The 19,557-nt window shown below is 50.1% G+C and overlaps 1 protein-coding gene across 2 annotated transcripts in view; it reads right to left on the bottom strand.

Moving 5' to 3' along the window:
- Positions 1 to 999: 999 nt before the first annotated feature.
- The window catches only part of sorbs2a (sorbin and SH3 domain containing 2a), an 82,855-nt gene continuing 64,297 nt past the window's right edge, over positions 1,000 to 19,557 (bottom strand). The window contains exons 18-26 of one of the 2 annotated variants that reach the window (XM_048262308.1): positions 14,198 to 14,259; positions 13,638 to 13,735; positions 12,899 to 13,013; positions 11,119 to 11,250; positions 10,667 to 10,837; positions 7,734 to 8,990; positions 4,413 to 4,450; positions 3,853 to 3,959; positions 1,000 to 3,292 (exon numbers count right to left, since the gene is read on the bottom strand). In XM_048262308.1, coding sequence (XP_048118265.1) covers positions 3,231 to 3,292; positions 3,853 to 3,959; positions 4,413 to 4,450; positions 7,734 to 8,990; positions 10,667 to 10,837; positions 11,119 to 11,250; positions 12,899 to 13,013; positions 13,638 to 13,735; positions 14,198 to 14,259 — 2,042 coding nt within the window. In that variant the 3' untranslated portion in view covers positions 1,000 to 3,230. The remainder of the gene's footprint in view (positions 3,293 to 3,852; positions 3,960 to 4,412; positions 4,451 to 7,733; positions 8,991 to 10,666; positions 10,838 to 11,118; positions 11,251 to 12,898; positions 13,014 to 13,637; positions 13,736 to 14,197; positions 14,260 to 19,557) is intronic. The other variant, XM_048262317.1, reaches the window with a different exon arrangement.

Genomic DNA, 19,557 nt, shown 5'->3' with positions numbered 1-19,557 from the left:
TCGTTTATTTGCTGAGTTGCTATGGAGGCAAAAGAGGTTTCCCCTACACATCATTAGGAAGCCAAGGTGACGACTACAGGAGACTTTACATGGAAAAAATGACCACACTGAAAACCACACACACACTATGCGCATGTCCACATACACACACACACACAGTTACACATCGCACACACACATACGACAGCAGTGTAGCTCACTATTTTCATCCTTCATAATACTTGTGTGCAGTCTACACAGCATCAACAACTAACACAGACACACACTGAAACACCAATCTTTCTCCTCCTTAAGTTGTCTGACACAATCTCAATCTTCTCTTACATAATGTGTTTAGAAAACAAAAAGGTCTTTGCCTTGTAAAATATACAAGGCCTTGTTAGTCCCATAAACATAACACAACACAAGTATGTATTCAAAAGGCCAAACCTTAATTATCAAGCAGAATTTATTGGTCAGTCACTCAGTAAGACAAAAAAAAATCAGCACTGATGCCTGGACTTGAAAGGTCATCTCTCGGAGGATAGAGAGAGGCAGGGAGCTCCCCTCCCCCTCGTTTAGGACCAGCAGGACAACAGGAGAGGGACCCTAAGGTAGTCCGTCATCTTCAGGGCCAAAGCTGGGGGCTCACAGTAATGGCTGTAGCAAAAAGGTGCACTCCAAAAGAGCGATCTACAACAAAGTCTACTACACTCCACCCATTAGGATGGAGGCCCTTAAAGTCAGGGGAATATACCCTGGAATAGTAATTGTACTTGATCTGTCTCATGTGTTGCATAAAGAGTTTCTTTTTTTGCACTGTAGATGTTTGTTTGTGTGTGTGCGCATGTGCATTTGTATGTGTGTGTGTGTGTGTGTGTGTGTGTGAATGTATAGTGTATTTGTGTGGCTAGTTTGGCAAAATGACACTGACATGAGGGTGACGTGTGGGATGCAGTGGACATTTAGATGAATAATGAAACCAAGACGAAAAGAAACATGGAACCATCATAACCAATGCTGGGTGAGAAAGAAATGCCTTTATAAAGCGAGTGAATCTCTTTGATTTACAGTTCCATACAAAAAGACATACAAAAAACACTGCAGGCAATACAGTGAGCTCAGTGTAGGAGGGACACAAGAGGATGGAGTGATGCAAAGAAGAGAGGATGAGAGAAAACAATTGCATTGTAAAAGTAAACTAATGTGTGGTTTAAGGTGCTTTTTAAAATATATATATTTGTTTTTTTTTTCAGTTGTCTGCGTCACTCAGTGCACAAACACATACACGTACAGACATACACATTCACTACTTCATTAAGAGAGGTGAAAGAATACCAAAGGCTTGTACTCGTTAAAACACTAAGGCTGCCTAAACAGAAACTTGCACTGACTCAGATCCAGATCCGGCTCAAATCTGACTCAGATCCGGCTCATATCCGGGCCTGACCCGGTTTATATCCGGGCTGGATCAGGCTGGGTCTGCCTCAGTACTAGCAACTGTCTGGGTTGTTCAACAGAAGTGTCACGCCTGGAGAGAACTGGCATCACATATCTGAGCTTCACTTCTACTTGTGCTCCAGCAAGCGCAACATCTGAATCAAATAGCAAATACCAAATAACAAGCCCTGAAGTCTATATTGATTGAAAGCAACTCAACAAGAATGTATTTTAACAAAGTCTTTAGCATTACAAGGTGATGCCTGAAGAAACATTAGCAGTAGAGAATACAGTGGCTATAAGAGATGAAGACTCCTGCACTGAGTTAGTAACCATGAAATCAGGAAAAAAAAAAACATTCCAATGAAATGCAATGATTCAAACAATGGTGCAAGTATAAACCGTAGGCCACATCAGTGCGGATCAAGAGAGAGGACAGAGAGATGTGGGAAACGATGGTTTCTCCCATTTGTCTTTAACACAGCCATTTCTCTGGTGTCAATCAGAACTCATGGAGAGTAAGGTGGGGTTTATGCCAATACTGCTACTTGATTACTCTTCCTCTAATTCTCTCTTTACTCCAAAATACTCTTCAAAACATCGCCATAATCTGATTCAAAAGGATCATCAGACTTTTCCAATTTTTCATAATAATAATATACAGAGACAGTTCACCCAATTCAGGACAAAACAAATTTCGGAAAATGCTGGAATTCAATCTAGAAATCCATTTTAGTCGGAAGTTCAAATGCACTTCATTATACAAGTATTAGAAATAATACAGAATATATAATTGATTGCCACTTCTACAAGTGTACTTCATAAAATGACTATCTAGAATACAATGATGGTTCAGAGCTGTTTATGAAATAGATCTTAACTGGGGCAAAAAATTCATAGTTTACATTCTACCTAAGTGTCTATAAATACTATTGTTACAAGCAAATACTAAAACATACATATGCTCAACCTAACACCATTGCTTTTATCTAAACCTGCACAATCCTTTGAGGGGAATTGTTGAAAGGACTTCACTGTTATGATGGACTCTGCGTCCTGATCCTCTTTTGAAGAATCCTGTAGTGTGTGATTTGGGACTGAGCCCACTGAGAGTCGTTCTATGGGCTGCATCCAAATACTGCTGTAATTGCCACTCCACTGTCTCCCGCGGGTCACCTCCTCATTCTTCGGACCTCTCGGTCCTCACACAGAAGACACTTTCAGACTGGGAGAGTGTAGGCAGTGGTGGGCTATGGACTCCTGCGAGCATGACTGATCGCTGACAACCAGGAAGTCCTTTTCCCCTCCTGGGATGTAGGGTTTGTCCAACTGCTGTGAGTTTTACTGAGCTGTCGGAGCCCCCCCTCCCCCTGTGGAGCACTCTGCTGTTATTGCATATCACAGGACACACACATACACACACACACACACACACACACACAACACACACCTCCGAGATTCAGAGAATGTGTTGACTACAGCGTGTGTACTGGCCTGGGTTGGGAGATCGACAGCCATCCTGGGTGAGATGGGAGTCGTGCAATGGTGGGATACAAAAGCTTGGTGTATGTAAAAGAATCCCCGAATCAATCAATGTCTGTGAAAATGTCTCTTGTAAAGATGGCTAGTTGGAGCTAAAGATAACTTGAGTGGACAGTGCCCATACACATAAGGTCAGGAGTTTTCAGTCACACACATACACACAGATACACACACACACACACGCAGGTGTGATTGGCGCGTGACTTCACGCAGACGGTGAGTAGTGAGGTTTGTGCTGGACAGACAGACAGAGAAGGTCAGAAACAGCCTTACAGCTGCTTCACGTAGTTTCCTGGGAAGGTGCCAAAAAGCTTGCTTTTTCGGGATGTTCCTGATTAAACAAACAGACAAACAAACAGGAAGTAAGTAGTAGTAGTAAGTGTACTACTTAAGTAATACTACACAAACCCTTCATACAATACACCACCATTCTGGGGTCAGTGACTAGCATTTTACAGACTTAACCCTCAAAGAATCCAACATCAGCAGAAACAAACACGCACACACGCACACATTCATTTTTGCGCATTTTGCAATGGATATGTGGCATCTGGTGGTCTTGCCTGTGCATTGTATAATGTACAGGTAACTCTCTTGTTTTGTTTTGACTTTATATTTCAGAATACTGTATTGTGTGTGTGTGTGTGTGTGTGTGTGTGTGTGTGTGTGTGTGTGTGTGTGTGTGTGTGTATGGGTTTGTAACTTGTGGTGTTCTCATGTTTGTAACTTTTTACAGAGTAGTAGAGCACATACACCAGAGGAAGAACAGGGCACTGTTGCTTGAGAAATAGCCCCCCACTGTGGTAAACTAGTGTTACTACACCCTTCCTCCGCGTCCCAAGCTATGCAAACCTGTGAGCCCATTCCTGAACATGACAATACATAGCCTACCCACAAACCAGCCGTCGTCACACTTCTCCAGGACGTCCACTATGTCTCCTTCCTTCAGCTCCAGTTCGTCCTCGTTCCGTGGCATGTAGTTGTACAGTGCCTGGAACCTGCGGCCCAGTCGCCAATCAGAGAGGGAGTCACACACACCAGGAAGACACAGTACAGAAAATAAGCAAATCATGATGCTACCTGTGTCCTGAAATTACAGGAGCAAGTGATCACATCTTAGGAAGTTTATGTAGCTTAAACCATTGGCCATGTAAGGCCGACAAAGGTAGGGTAATCTGATTGTCAGACTAATTACATTAGTAATGAGTAATTACTGTTACTAATTATAATCTGACATCAAGATATACACTAATAAATTGCAATATAATAAACACTATAAGTACCACCTCACATTGTGTCATTTTCAAAATTCTTACAATGCCATTTTTAGGTTCAAAATCTAGCCCAGCAAGGGATCCTGTTCCATAAAGCACTGCTCTGAAAGAACTTAGATAAAACTTTTATACTTCTTTTGTTTTTTTGCTGAAACCAGTTTTGTGTGTTTTACTTACGGGTCTCCAGGCCCATGGTGAGAGTCCTGTGTGATCCTCTGGAAAAAGAGAAGGAGAAAGAGGAGGGAGGGAGAGAGAGAGAGAGAGAGAGGCAGAGAGAGAGAGAGGCATGGAGAGAGAGAGAGATGCAGGGATTGATAGAGAGGCAGGGAGAGAGAGAGAGACAAAAGGAAATGACATTCATTAGTCTTAATGCTTATTCATGTTTTGGTCTGAATTGCTGTTTTCAAACCTGGAAGTTAACTCTCCAAGTGCATGTTCAGAAGATGGAGCTGAACTCAAAACCTCACACGTTATAACAGCAGACACAAACCCAGCACTGCAGAGCCAGTTCATTCAGTCCAAACGTTAGCTTCATCATCGTCACATATGGATTTATGGGATCCAACTCTGAGACACTTCACATTCACACACACACACACACACACACACACACACACACACACACACACACACACACACACACACACACACACACGCACACGCACACGCACACACACACGCACACACACACAGACAGACAGATAGAGAGGGGCAACCATGCTCAAGGACACAGCCTTACAAGAAAATCTGAGCTTTAAGTGAAAAAGGGTGGAGGGGGTTAGAAAGAACTCAATTTCCCATCCTGCACTGCTGCTAGTGTTTGGGGCACGGGCCAGCCTACCCTTCGGCTCCTGTGGGGGGACAGGCAGAGTCTCCGGGATGAGACGGGGCTGCGGGGGGGCTTACCCCCCAACACCACGTCCTGCTTAAAGACCGGCTGCAAGGGGTGAGAACCCAGTCAGGCAACATGGAGATGCTCAAGGCTGCAGTAGATCATGCAAACACATACGTACACACACACACACACACACACACACACACACACACACAGACGCACACACACACACACTCAGACTATATACAGTACATACCCACACACACACACTCAGACTATATACAGTACATACCAACACACACACACAGATAAAGACTACACACTCAAACACACACATTCACACATTGCGGACACATACATTTTAAGGGACATAAATAAAACACAAGTACATTGTACCATTATCTATGAATAAACAACACACACATAGAGCAAGTGCCTCGGCACTCCCTTGAGGTTGCACATGTGCATGCCATCATCTTGACCACAGCACGCCAATTTCAGTCTGACCAACGCCTCAGAGGACAAACAGCAGCTGTTATGCACCAAGTGGACTCACACAAATAGACAAAACTCCCACAAGCAGCTGGCCACACGGCATGCACACACTCCTGAGTTTCTACTGTGGCCATTTCTTTAGCAAGCACCCGCTTCACCCCCACCACTCACATTCAGCGCAATCCCAGAAGCCCTCACAAGGCCACAACAAAACCAACAACTTCACGTGACAGCTGGTGTCAGTGCCTTTGGGGCCTCTACAAGTATTCGTGCAAACAAACTAAACAGCACAGAGTGAGTATGCACACCAAAAGCCTGAATGGTCCCATATGGATGTTTTACAAGGTTAAAGATGAATGAGATTGAGGCTGATGCGACACTCCTACACTCTTTCCTTTACCTTGATCTTAGGAGACCTCGGCTCCACTCGGGGGGAGAGAGGAGCATCAGAGACAGGTGGAGGAGCAGGAGCAGGAGCAGCAGGAGCAGGAGGGGAGGTGCGTGAAGGGGGTGCAGAGGCAGCAGGTGGGGAGGAGAGAGCATCAAGAGAGAAAGAGAGAGGGAGAGAGGAAGACATGGGAGGAGGTAGAGAGAGAGGGGGGGATGGAGAGAGCGGAGTAGGAGGAGAGGAGAGAGGAACAGGGGAAAGAGTAGGGGAGCAAGAGGTAGGAGGTAGAGAGAGAGGGGGGGGTGGAGGGAGGGTGGGGACCGGGAGAGAGGGAGGGATGGGAGGAGAGTGGGAGGTAGGAGGTAGAGAGAGAGGGGGGGATGGAGGGAGGGTGGGGACCGGGAGAGAGGGAGGGATGGAGGTGGATGGGGGATGGGAAAATGGAGGGATTTCAGATGGCAGTGCAGAGGATGGAGGCGGTGAAGAGGAGGAGAGAGGAGGTGGAGAGGGAGAGAGCGGAGTAGGAGGAGAGGAGAGAGGAACAGGGGAAAGAGTAGGAGAGCGAGAGGGAGGAGGTGAAGAGGGATGGTGTGACAGCGCAATGGAGGCGTCTGGGACTGAGGAAGGTAGAGAAACAGTAGCTTGTGGAGGATGAGAGGATGGATGCTCATCTGAGGGAGGTGTGGAGCCCTGTGGCGCAGGGAGCAGAGATGGAGGGAGCGGAGAAGAGGGAGGAGTGCAGGGAGAGGAGGGTGAAGGAGGAGACGCCGGGATGGTGGGAAGCAGCGTGTGGAGGGAGAGAGAGGAGGTGGGGAGAGAGGAGGGAGGAGGGGAGGAGACCGGAGAGGAGGGACGGACATGCGGACGCGGGGAGGAGCCGGGAGAGCGCGCACTGGGGGAGGACGAAGAGGAGGATGGACCAGGCACTGAGGAGGAGGAGGAGGGGAGAGGAGAGGAGGAAGGGAGAGAGGGCAGAGGAGTAGACGGAATGGAGGCAGGATCCTGAGAGGCATGGGAGGTAGAGAGAGGAGGAGAGTGGAGGAGAGAGGGTGAGGAGTGGTGGAGGGCAGGAGAGGCAGGGGATTCTGGGATGCTGGAGGTTCGGGTAGCAGGCAAAGGAGGAGGAGATGGAATGCTACTGGCTTGTGGAGATGATGTAGGGAGTTGAGAAGGACAAAGAGGAGGAGCAGGAGGAGTGGAGCGAGGGAGCGGGGGAGAGGGAGGGGGAGGGGAGGAAGGAGGGCATGAAGGAAGCGATGGAGGAGCAGATGACTCACGATGAGATGGAGGTGGAGGAGACGGAGCAGAAGGATGAGAGAACTGAGACGAGGCAAGGAGCAAGGTGAGGACAGGAGAAAGAACAGGGGATAGAGGCTTGGGGAGGAAGAGCAAAGAGAAGGAGGGATGAGGGGAGAGGGAGGAGGGGAGGGGTGTGGAAGAGAAGAAGTGGTAGAGGGGTTGAAGGAAGAGACAGAAGAGGAGTGTTCAGAGGTACCAAGACGATCCACAGCCTGGCAGATGGAAGAAATGAAATGGGGGGGCTATAGAAAACAAGATGACCAAGGATAGGAAGACATCCCTTTCTCCTAATGCAATGCACACCACGCATGCATATTTAAATCACCCGTCTGAATAAAGCAATATAATTTACACTGGATTAGCCTGTCGCAGAAACTACCAGTACTGACATCTACCCAGCAGGGACTAAAACTGACCACCATTGACCACTAACTGACTACTGATAGTTAGTCACACAAAGGTCACACACTACATGCTCTACCTTAGCTGAGTGTCCACTACAACCGTCTGTGATTGGCTTTGAGTCTTTTTCGTCAGATTCCTTTTCATCAAGCTCCTCCTCTTCCTCTTCTCGTATGTACAGCTCTGGAAGCCCTGTCTCCCCAATGCTGCTGATTGACTTGATAGACTCAGAGTGGCCATGCATGAGCTTTGACTGGCTGTTAAATATGCCAGAGAGAATGTCCTCCGCCTGCTGTCTATAGAGATCGGACTCAGAGTGACCAGTACTCTGCGGTCTAGGTGAGAGGAGACTCTGTGTGGTTAAACCATAAGGCTCGTCCACTTTACTCTCCGCACTCTTAGGTTTGTTCTGGAGGTTGATGGATGTGTCACTGAGCGATGGCTTTGACAGTCCCGCCCCATCCTCATATCTTGATTGGGTGTCCAGCAGCATGGACAGGAGCTCGTCGTACGGGTCCTGTACACTATGACCAGCCTGGCCTGTGTCTACCTGCAGTGCTTTGCTTGGCCTGTAGGGGGAGCCTAGAGTTGGGCAGCCAGGTGGCTCAGCATAGTCTGGCTCTGTCTGATCTGTGGGAGGCCCTGACGGCTTCTCCTCTATGGCCCTCAATCTGCTGCCACTCTGTAGTGAAGGAGTGGAGCCTGGCACACCGTGGGCAAGGACCCGAGGAGGGCTCTGGCACGGGGCTGGGGACATGGGGTAGCCCGGAGAGGTGAGCCCCTGTCTGACTGGGGACATGGGGTAGTCCGGTGAGGTGAGCCCCTGTCTGACTGGGGACATGGGGTAGTCCGGTGAGGTGAGCCCCTGTCTGACTGGGGACATGGGGTAGTCCGGTGAGGTGAGCCCCTGTCTGACTGGGGACATGGGGTAGTCCGGGGAGGTGAGCCCATGTCTGACTGGGGACATGGGGTAGTCCGGGGAGGTGAGCCCCTGTCTGACTGGGGACATGGAGTAGTCTGGGGAGGTGACCCCCTGCCTGGCTGGAGGGTGGTGGTGGCTTCTAGGCGGAGGCGTGAGGCCACGTTTGGGTGGAGCGGGCGGAGTGACGCCGACCGCGGGGTTGACAGAGCCCAGACCGGGGAGCAGGCAGGTGGGGAAAGGGGGCGGGAGGGGGGGCACGGGGGTGCTGCAGACGGAGGTGGCTGGGGTGGTGGTGGTGGAGGGGTAGAGAGGAGACAGGAGGTCCTGGAGGCCCACAGTGAGGGACAGCCACTCCTCCGTGATGGCCTGCAGGGGGTGCTGTGGAACGGGAGGGGAGTGCAGGGTGGAGGCGCTCTGGTAGGATCGCACAGAGAGACAAACACAGAAAACAGAAGACCAGTGGACACAGGGAAAGCAGAGGAAGGACAAGTAAGCCTGAGGAAGGCAGGGCGTGAACATCGCTCATCAGCTGTATGTGTTCCATAAGCCTGTGAGGGGCGTGTATGGGGACTGCAGTGGCATCTTTGCAATTTTCTCAGTGCAGCTTTGCAGTTCAGATTTCAAGTGGTTTTATAATGTAGTTCTTGTATATTGTTTATATACCTTTTTAGCTTCCAACAATAAAGCTGCACCTTTAGAACTGTCAACAGACTGCATTATCCCTGTGCTGCAGAAGTACCTTAGGCCTCTACCAGCCACTACCAGACACGGCTCCTTTTAAGGACTTGGATCAACTGATCAAAGCACTTATGTACAGCTTAGTGAACAAAATGAGAGATCAACCACTGTATTTATGAAGAAAAGTATGAGCTTTAGTGTGTGTGTGTGTGTGTGTGTGTGTGTGTGTGTGTGTGTGTATGTGTGTATGTGTGTGTGAGAGAGAGAGAGAGAGAGAGAGAGAAGGAGAGAGAGAGAGAGAGATAGAGCATATTCGACCATGTTAGCTATGTGTGTAGTTGCGCCTGCAGTGCTTGCACATGTGTCTGTGTATCTGCTTAAAGCACTTGCCCTGGTTCTCTAATAACATCCTGTTTACAAAAGTCTTGTGCACACACCCATCCCTATCATCCTCATGGCAACACAGCTGTACAAACCCCATGCCCTGAGTGGGACTCCAGAATCAGCCACGCTGGCCAGATGGAGAAGGTGGGGTTGGGGTGGAGAGGTTGGAGGGGGAGAGGGGGGAGAGGGGGTTGAGGGTGGCCTCTCATCATGTCTCCATCTGGTACAGGTGCTGACCTCAGAGTGCTGACTGGACTGAGGCCCTGCATCCATTCACTCAACGCTGACACACACTTCCTCTTTTAGCATTTTGCGCATCGCAATCAATACACCGCTAATTGCACTTCATATGCAATCAGTGTGGATGTGGCAATGCTGATATGAAGGAAAGGAACACTGCAGATGCCATGATGTGTGTGTGCTGTTAACTGCTAATTCTGCTGGACTCCTGGTGGCAAGGCTCTGAACAAGAAGCAAAGCCCTCTAGACAGATGTCTGGTAATGACTGAATGAATGAGTGCCTACCACTACCCTCTGGTGACTGGTACTGGGATGTTGTGTCAAATCAGTGTTAAAAAATCATAATCATGGGAATCGAAGTCACAATCCACAGCAGCCTCAACACCAGGGCCAGAACACGCAGTCGGAACTCTCAGGGACAGAACACAAAGCCACGGGGCTGGACTGCCCTGTGTGGTGGTGTAATGATGTGGACACGCACACATCTGACAAACTCAAGTGAAAAAGAAAAGAGGGGCAGCCAAAGAGCTAGTAGCAGAAAGGGCACCATGCTCATTTAGCATTAAACAGAGTGGAGGGACTTTCCCACTGGTCTTAAAGGTCCCTTCACTTACAATGTACTAGGCACACATTACTTCTCACAGCATTACGCTCTGTGAAGTGGAGAGTCAGCAAAAAAGTAGAAATACTTCTCACTTTTATGCACTACTTTGCAGAGTAGTATATAACTAGAGCAGGGGGTAGATGAATAGTGTCTAGTTTCAACTCCCTGCGGCGGCGGCTCTCACCTTGTGGCTCCTGGAGCTGGGGCGGTCGGAGCGGTGGGCAGGGCTCTTGGAGGGAGACCTCTTGATGATGTCCACATAGGACATGGGGAAGATGCCCTGTTTGCCTGTGGCTGGGATCTTCCCCTCGTACCAGTTGGAGTCCACCTGTCTGAGCAGGATAACACGCTCTCCCTGTGGAACACACACACACACACACACACACACACACACACACACACACACACACAAACACACACACACCACTTATGAAATATAGGCCACAGGCCACTTATAAAATATTTCGGGCCTAAATATGCACTTATTACGCATTCACTTCCAGTAAGTGAAGGGTTCCCCTTTACACTATGCTATAGCACTGCATAGCAACATTTGAAACACAAGCAGCCATTTAGAATGGATGGGCTGCCAGAGGTCCACAGAGACCCAGTTAGAGCATAGAGAAACAGACTTGCCTTTCTGAGTGACAGCTCCACGTTGGTGTCAGCGTTGAAGTTGTAGCGAGCCACTGCCTCCCCCATCTCTCTCACCTGGGCGGGTGGAGGAGGACGCACCGGCTGGGGCTGCTTCTCCACCGCAGGCACCTTCTGTGTGTGTGTGTGTGAGTGTGTGTGTGTGTTTGAAAGAGTGGGAGACAGAGATAGATGAATAATTTAGAATAGGGAGATGGATTCTATGCAGGGCTCCATTTTGGATTCCCTTCCTACTGGGCAATCAACTTCCTGTTTACACTGTACACAGTAGGCTATGACAGAAAATTACAGATTACTACCCTGTCAGTTTTAACCCTTAGAACCCTAAGCTGCTTTTAGGGCATTTTCACTACCTTTATTCATAAGGACTTATTCTGGTCATTGTAAGTGCCACACACACATATTATATATTGTTTTTTTCAGCAGAGTCTAGGCTATCCAGATCTGCCATTTCATGTATTAGTACTAGCATTGATTTTTTTTTAAAATTTTTTATATTTTGACATGTATCTCACCACAGCAAGCTCATAGCTCTACATGCATTTTATGTGTGTATAGGGCAGACTGTCCCGAATCTGGCAATATCATTGCCATGGTGGAGGGATTCTCTGGGGCTGAGGAATTTACAGACATATGTGGTGTGCGCCTTACAGAAATAAATGATTTTTTTTTATTTAGTGATTAAAAATTACCTTTCTGCGCTCCATATCTGTGACATGAACTGATCTGACCTAACTTGACCCAAGTTTACGTGTTGCCATGGACAAAGTAAAGGCAAAAAAGGTGTTTCTTTGTCGAACAAAATGGGGTGCAATGTGAGCCTTGAATTGGATGCCATGCAGGAATTTGCTAGGATCTCAAAACCGCATTATGAAAATGTTTTGCCATAGAGAAACACACAATAGCGTTGGATTATAAACATGCTTTGCCACAAAAACAGACAAAAACGTGAGGTAAGTCGAGCTATATGAAGTTATTATTTTTCACTTTGTCTGTTTTATAACCCAGAAGGATGTACTTGGTATCAAATGATAGCTCTGTCTCCTCTTTCATCTGACATGCGTGGCATATCTATCCAATCACAGGTCCGCAAGTAATTCAAACTAGAGTAATGGGTGTGCAGCAATGGTTTTTGTACATGATATTATTTTGCAGTCACTTCGTCTGTTTTCATAAGCCAGAAGGATCGACATCCTTGGTACCAATGGATAGCCCTGTGTCTCTTCTTTCATCTGATATGCTTAACATATCTATGTGTTCACAGGTTCGCGAGTAATTCAAACAAGAGTAATGGGTGCGCAGTATAGACTGTAAGTATAGACTGTAAATATGATGCAATTTGATTTCATGATTTTTTAAAAAAAATTCATACTTTAACGTACAGACAAGTGCGTGGTCTCGTTGGAAAGCCCCACTTCTGCTCTGTCACGCAATAAAGGTCTCGCTGCAATGAACAATTGCGGAGCAATGTAACAGAGAAGAAAGGGTGTGTTTTTTGCCGCACTTTGCGTCAATCGGGTTCCAAGGGTTAATATAATAGGCTATATCTTATTGAACAACATAGCTAAAGTTATCTGACCAGTACCATGAGATGAGGTCCTGAAGGCAATAACTATAGAAAAAAGCCATATTTGCCAATATTTTAACGTAAACAGGAAGTTGATAGCCCAGTAAAAGTGAATCCAAAATGGAGTTATGCATAGAGCCTATTAGTATAGCTGGTGGTAGCTGGTGGATAGCAGTATAATTTCCACACACTCACCTCCACATAGGAGATGGGGAGGATCCCCACGCGTCCACGGTGCTCTCCCTCATACCAGTTGCCATCAATCTGTCTGATGATGTTCACAGCATCACCCTTCTTAAAGGACAACTCCCTGTGGGCAACACACACACACACACACACACACACACACACACACACACACACACACATAGACAATAACAGGTACAGCTAGAGCAGACACAGCCAACCCTGCTGCAAGAGTGTCTGAATGGGCCAACTGAGACCTCTCCCAGTTTTTATGCAAGTACATAGCACTGTGTACTGTAGGATCTCAGTCTAATTATATGGTCCATGTGATATGACCAAGCATCAGCAGGCGTCACATTCAGGCAGCTGCAATAAGCATATCAAAATACACAGATAATGACATGACATGTGGGCCATGTCAAATAAAGAGCTGAAATATTAGGCAGTCTCATGATGGTTTGCTGATGTAACGCAGAACAGGAATAAAGCATGACGGCAACATAAGCAACGTGAAGCAGCAAGCCCATGACAAGCTTTAGCAGAAGATGCATGTAGGGTAATGTAGTGTATCGACGAGCCATGCACAAGTGCTACACTAGCACACAGCTTGGGCACAGCAGGTGTCTGTGTGTGTGTGTGTGTGTGTGTGTGTGTGTGCATTTGTGAATTCAGCCATGAGGACTGCATGTGATGTCATGTGTCATGCCCGACGGTCCTGTGGCCTGCGGCGTTTGGCGGAACTACTCACTTGGCCGTTTGTGCCTTAAAATCATAAATAGCTCTGGCAGGCTGTTTCTGATGAAGGAGAGAAGACAATATGAGAAATGTCATCTGCTTATGGGAGACCTATAAGGATGAGACAACGAAAGAGACGTTGAGCCAACACTTACATAAAACTCTCTCTCTCTCTTTCTCTCAGAAACACACACACGCACACACACAACAACAACAACAGCAACACACTATGTCTACCACCAGTTAATTCAAGAAAAATTATTATTGATAAAAAATGGTGTCATATTACCATTATATTGTATACCAATATATAAAAATGCTGGTTAACATATGACAGGTACCGAACACGATAACTCCTATGACAATTACTGACAATGGTAACAGATGTAGTTCTACACTTGTACACAGTCAGTCATTAGCAGGTGTCTGATGAAGAAAACTTGATTTCACATGGTTATGTTGTAGGAATATTATGCTGGCAGCATCCACCTCACTTCTCAAATGACAGTCAAAGTTCTATCCAGACTTTGGTGTTTTTGGAGGTGGACGATGAGAGAACCCTCTGCTGCTCACCTCTCTGTTGGGGGAGGGCCTTCTGTGCTGGGGGGTTTGGCGGCCAGTGTCCGATGTCTGATCTGTGGGAGCAGAGAGGTAAGAAGTGAGAGGTCAGGGCTCAAGATGGCCAGGTCAACACAGTGAAGACTGCATGCAAATGGTGCAGGGCTCATCAATGGCAGGTGTGTCAAGGAGGAGATATGGCATCCAGGGGAATGAGGGGTTGAATTTGAACATAAATATAAAAGCAAGGCTCCAACAAAAAATACATTTATTTCACTTTTACACACTCCACAATTAACAGGAAAACACAAGGTAAAATGCTGAGGGCTGACAGGGCCGATGCAGGATTTAACATAAAACATGCTCAGAAGGGAAACAATAAAAGAAGACAACAGTAATATTCCAAATCAAGCAAAACAACTGTAAATGACAAACATGATCAGAATAAAGGCACATGATCAAATTATACAACACTGTGGAACTAAGGCTTTTTACTTTGAGAACATGTGTTTTTTTATAGGCCACTATCAGAGCACTGTGAACTGTCACTCACCTTTCCACCATCAACTTACCTTCACCCTATACTCATATGAACTCATATCCATTCCCCAGCCCAACCCTTCCCTCACATCTCACCGATTTCTACGCCTCACTCTGGGTATAAACAAAGTAGTTTAATGGACCCAGAACAAAAAAAAAAAAAAAAACCAAAACACACAACATCAACAACAACAAAAATGATAACAGGTAAACAAAAGATAAAAGTGAAATACTATTGATAATAATTAAATAAATCCACAGACTGACCACAAAGGAGTGATGACCTCTGGTTAAAATGCATGCACACCAGAGAGGGCATCAGGGGGTATCTGCTGCAGCCAGGGACTCCTACTGACCGGACTAACGCTTTACTGCTGCCAACCACATCGAGGTTTCTAGGAACCAAGTTACAGTATTTTCACACTCAGTGCTGCTGTTGCTGCTGCTAAGGCACATCAGATCTTTAACTATATCACTATTTCAGATATTCTGAATTCTGAATAGAATCTACATAAAAGACAGTAAAGATAAAAAGATCCATCAGTCAATTAAAATGGATCCTTCTATCTATCTGACAGTAACCCACAGATTTAGGCAGCAAACTAAATTAAATCGCTAAGCAGCTATAGGTAAGCAGGAGACCCTGGTCAAACAGCCTGCATTACACCAGCAGAACAGCAGGGGGCAGAAGAGGTATGACAGATGGATGTTGGGCCTCAGAGCCTTTATCCACCAGGGGGTCGTTTCTAGAAAAGTTAGCAACGACGTTGCTCAACCAGCATGGTACGACCCAACTTGCGATCGTACCTGTGTCGCAATTCGCTACCTCCGACGTTCGAACACCGTAGTTCCAACAACGTTGTTGATGATGCAGCAATACATATCATTGGTGGAAACAGTGAAAACGTGTAATACCCCACCCCCTAGAAATGTTCTGTCACGGCCTATATGTCGACATTTTTCAAATCTAAACCGAGTGATTAATGCTGGCATTGTCATTGCCATCAGCCAAAACCTAAACCTATTGCAAGCATATAAAACAGTTAACTTAAGCAGACCAATATGAGTCATTTGTTTTAACTATCTATGTGTTGGAAAAAATATATAGCCTGGCCAAATATCTGGGTAACCCTTAGGTTATCAACTGTCTCTTGGCTTAACGGCAGCGCGTTGGCCGGAGTTCGCATCCTATCTCTTCTTTTCATCTCTGAGTAAGAGTAGGCCTACGAGACACAACAATAGGTTTTGACCATACACATTTATGTATATAGTTACTCTACATCGAGAGACCATAGGTACAAGACATAAGTCAAAAACAATTGAATCTACATGTCACACTAGTTCACCTGCAGGTAGCGAGAAGCAAGAGGACAATCTCACATCATAAGAAAATCGAACCTACAACGTTGGGATAATAAGTCATCTGCTTTAGCCACTACACCATTTAACACTGCTGTTGTTAGGGACTGTGAAGATTATAATACTAAAAGCAAGGCAATACTTTAATTAACATAAATAGCAAGAATGAGCCAAGTAGGGGAGCAATGTCTTAATCAAAATTAAGCTACAGGATAGATAATTGAGTCATTTAGATAAAACATCCACTTCACAAATTTTGGTAAGGGCGGCTGTGATTTTTGGTTAGGCTCCGACACCAACAGGAACTACCAAGGAAATCCACAAGTCGCGACTGCCTAGGGGCAGTAGTTTAAACGACCAAACTTTGCGTCCTTGTTTGTGATTGAGAGTTCAACTACCCTTTCTAGAAAACAACAAATCTAAGAACCATGGAGCGAACTACCAAGGTTGCGACGCTAGTTAGCAAACGATGCTTTCTAAAACGACCCCTGATGGGCATGTGTATTTATGTGCATGCAGGTGTGGTTGGGGAGGGTGGGGGCTGATGTAAGCCATTGCTCCTCCACCTGAGTAACAGTGTGCGTTGGCGTTGGCGTGGTGGTGGTTGTTGTTGAGGCGTCTGCGTGGTGGTGGGCTCTGTGGCTCTGGCCCAGGCTCTGGTGGCTCCTGGCCCAGGCTCTGTGGCTCTGGCCCAGGCTCTGGTGGCTCTGGCCCAGGCTCTGTGGCTCTGGCCCAGGCTCTGTGGCTCTGGCCCAGGCTCTGTGGCTCTGGCCCAGGCTCTGTGGCTCTGGCCCAGGCTCTGTGGCTCTGGCCCAGGCTCTGTGGCTCTGGCCCAGGCTCTGTGGCTCTGGCCCAGGCTCTGGTGGCTCTGGCCCAGGCTCTGGTGGCTCTGGCCCAGGCTCTGTGGCTCTGGCCCAGGCTCTGGTGGCTCTGGCCCAGGCTCTGGTGGCTCTGGCCCAGGCTCTGGTGGCTCTGGCCCAGGCTCTGTGGCTCTGGCCCAGGCTCTGTGGCTCTGGCCCAGGCTCTGTGGCTCTGGCCCAGGCTCTGGTGGCTCTGGCCCAGGCTCTGTGGCTCTGGCCCAGGCTCTGTGGCTCTGGCCCAGGCTCTGTGGCTCTGGCCCAGGCTCTGTGGCTCTGGCCCAGGCTCTGTGGCTCTGGCCCAGGCTCTGGTGGCTCTGGCCCAGGCTCTGGTGGCTCTGGCCCAGGCTCTGTGGCTCTGGCCCAGGCTCTGGTGGCTCTGGCAGGCTCTGGTGGCTCTGGCCCAGGCTCTGGTGGCTCCTGGCCCAGGCTCTGGTGGCTCTGGCCCAGGCTCTGGTGGCTCTGGCCCAGGCTCTGGTGGCTCTGGCCCAGGCTCTGTGGCTCTGGCCCAGGCTCTGGTGGCTCTGGCCCAGGCTCTGGTGGTGGTGGTGGTGGTGCCGGTAGGGGGAGGCACTGAGGTCTGAGCCGGCCCTGCAGGGCGAGGCGTAGCCACTAGGGGAGCCCTGCTGGCTCCTGCTCTGGGGGGCTTGGTGGGGGTGGGGGGGGTAAGGCTGCTGCTGGTGCGAGGAGGGAGGGTGGAGGCGCAGGCCCCGGTGGCTCTTCCAGTGGTGAGCCCTCCAAAGTCTGGGCCCCGGGCAGCCTGGTGGAGCCTTCAGCGACGGCGCGGGATCAGGCACGTCGGGCAGCAGCTCCTCCAGCAGCCGGCGCAGGATGCTGTCATCGGGAGACGGACTCTGGCCCATCGCCAAGAGGCTCTGGCCCCGCACGCTTCCAGTCCGGGCCGGGCGCTGATGTGCTCTGCAGCGCCCCAGCCAGGCCCCCGCATACATGGCGCTTTGGAGCCTTGGTCGGAGCCGGCTGGGCGATGATGACCGCCTCCGCAGTCGCCGTGCACTCGCCAGCCCCGAGAGGAGAGCCTTTCCTCCATGAAAGGCACGGGGCTGACCAGGAAGGCCAGTTTGGCCTGGCCTGGCCCTGCGAAGGGCCGGCGAATGGTGGGCGTGGGTGGGGTGGTGGTGGCCCGTGCACGTGGCTCCAGGCGGGCCTTCAGCGCTTCGATGGTGGTGAAGCGCATGGTGTAGGGCGCTAGGCAGCGGTTTTGCAGGGCCCTTGAGGTGGCGGTGCTGGAAGCCCTGGCTCTGGCCCAGGCTCTGGTGGCTCTGGCCCAGGCTCTGGTGGCTCTGGCCCAGGCTCTGGTGGCTCTGGCCCAGGCTCTGGTGGCTCTGGCCCAGGCTCTGGTGGCTCTGGCCCAGGCTCTGGTGGCTCTGGTGGTGACCGTGAGTGTGCGTGTGAGTGTGGCCGTGGTGGTGGTGGTGGTGGTGGTGGAGGAGCTGGTGGCGGCTGGCGGCTGACGCGTAGAAGCTCTCGGACGAGGTGAGCGAGCAGTGGTCAAAGTCGCTCTCGCTGCAGAAGGATGAGGCCTCCAGCTGGACGAAGTCGCTCAGGTCGGAGGCGGCTGCGTCGGCCTCGCTGTCCGAGTACTCCCCCTGCTGGTGCGGAGTGGCGCTGGCGGGACGCGGCCTGTCCAGAGGGTGGTGGTGCTGATGATGGTGATGGTGGTGGTGGGAGTGGACGCCGATATGGGTGTGCAGCGGAGGCCTGTGCTGGCGGGGGAATCCGTCAGAGGGTCCGGCACGCGGCTGGCCCTCTGGGGGGCTCCTGGGACGCCTCTCGGGTGGCGTGGGCGAGGACGGCGAGGCCGTGGCCGACGCCGAGACGGACGATCCCGGAGGCGGCCCGGTCGGAGTATCTTCCTCCAGCAGCGACTCGATGGAGAAGCGGCGCTTGGGGCAGCCGCCGCTGCTGGCACGGGACGAGGAGCCGGGCGTGGTGGCCCCCGAGGGCGCCTCGTCGCCCAGGTTGGGCATGGACTTGGACTTCTGGATCATCTGCTCGTACGCGGAGATGCGCGTGGGCACCATGTCGCGGGGCACCTCGCCGCCCCAAGGCGCCCAGCCGCCCCCACCCAGCCTGGGGCTGCCCCACTGCTGCTGGTGCTTCTCCAGCTCCAGGATCTTGTGGCGACTGACCGGATGACTTCCAGGGGCAGCAACTTCGGGCGCTTGTGATGCGGTGCATCTTCTTGTAGAGCTGCAGGAAGCCCGGCGCGTCGTGTGCCCGGCGCCGCCGCTGGTGGTGGTGATGATGATGGGGCTGGCGCGGGCCGACCCCCCGCCACCGGCCCAGCGGCGCCGACGAAGCCGTCGAAAGCAGCGAGCGGGCGCCTCGAGGCGATGTGGCGGCCGGCAAGCATGAGCCCCGGGCCGCACCCCGGGCCCTCGCCCTCGGCCGCCGTGGTGCAGGCCCGGCCCGTCCGACAGCAGGTCATCGCAGCTGCGGGACTTGAGGCGCGGCGGGGGCTGGGTGAGCGGAGGGGTCGGGGTGTAGCCGGGCGTGTAGCTGGGGGGCGTCGGGGCGTTGGACGCGTCCTCCGTGCTGCTCCAGGCGTCGGCCGCGTCCTGCCTGTGCGTCTGCCAGCTGTCGCGCGAGCAGAGCGAG

The sequence above is a fragment of the Alosa alosa genome, chromosome 1, assembly GCF_017589495.1.
Source record: "Alosa alosa isolate M-15738 ecotype Scorff River chromosome 1, AALO_Geno_1.1, whole genome shotgun sequence".
Classification (NCBI taxonomy): Eukaryota; Metazoa; Chordata; class Actinopteri; order Clupeiformes; family Clupeidae; genus Alosa; species Alosa alosa.
The sequence above is the reverse complement of the archived record's forward strand: the minus strand, read 5'-3'. Positions and strand labels throughout refer to the sequence as shown.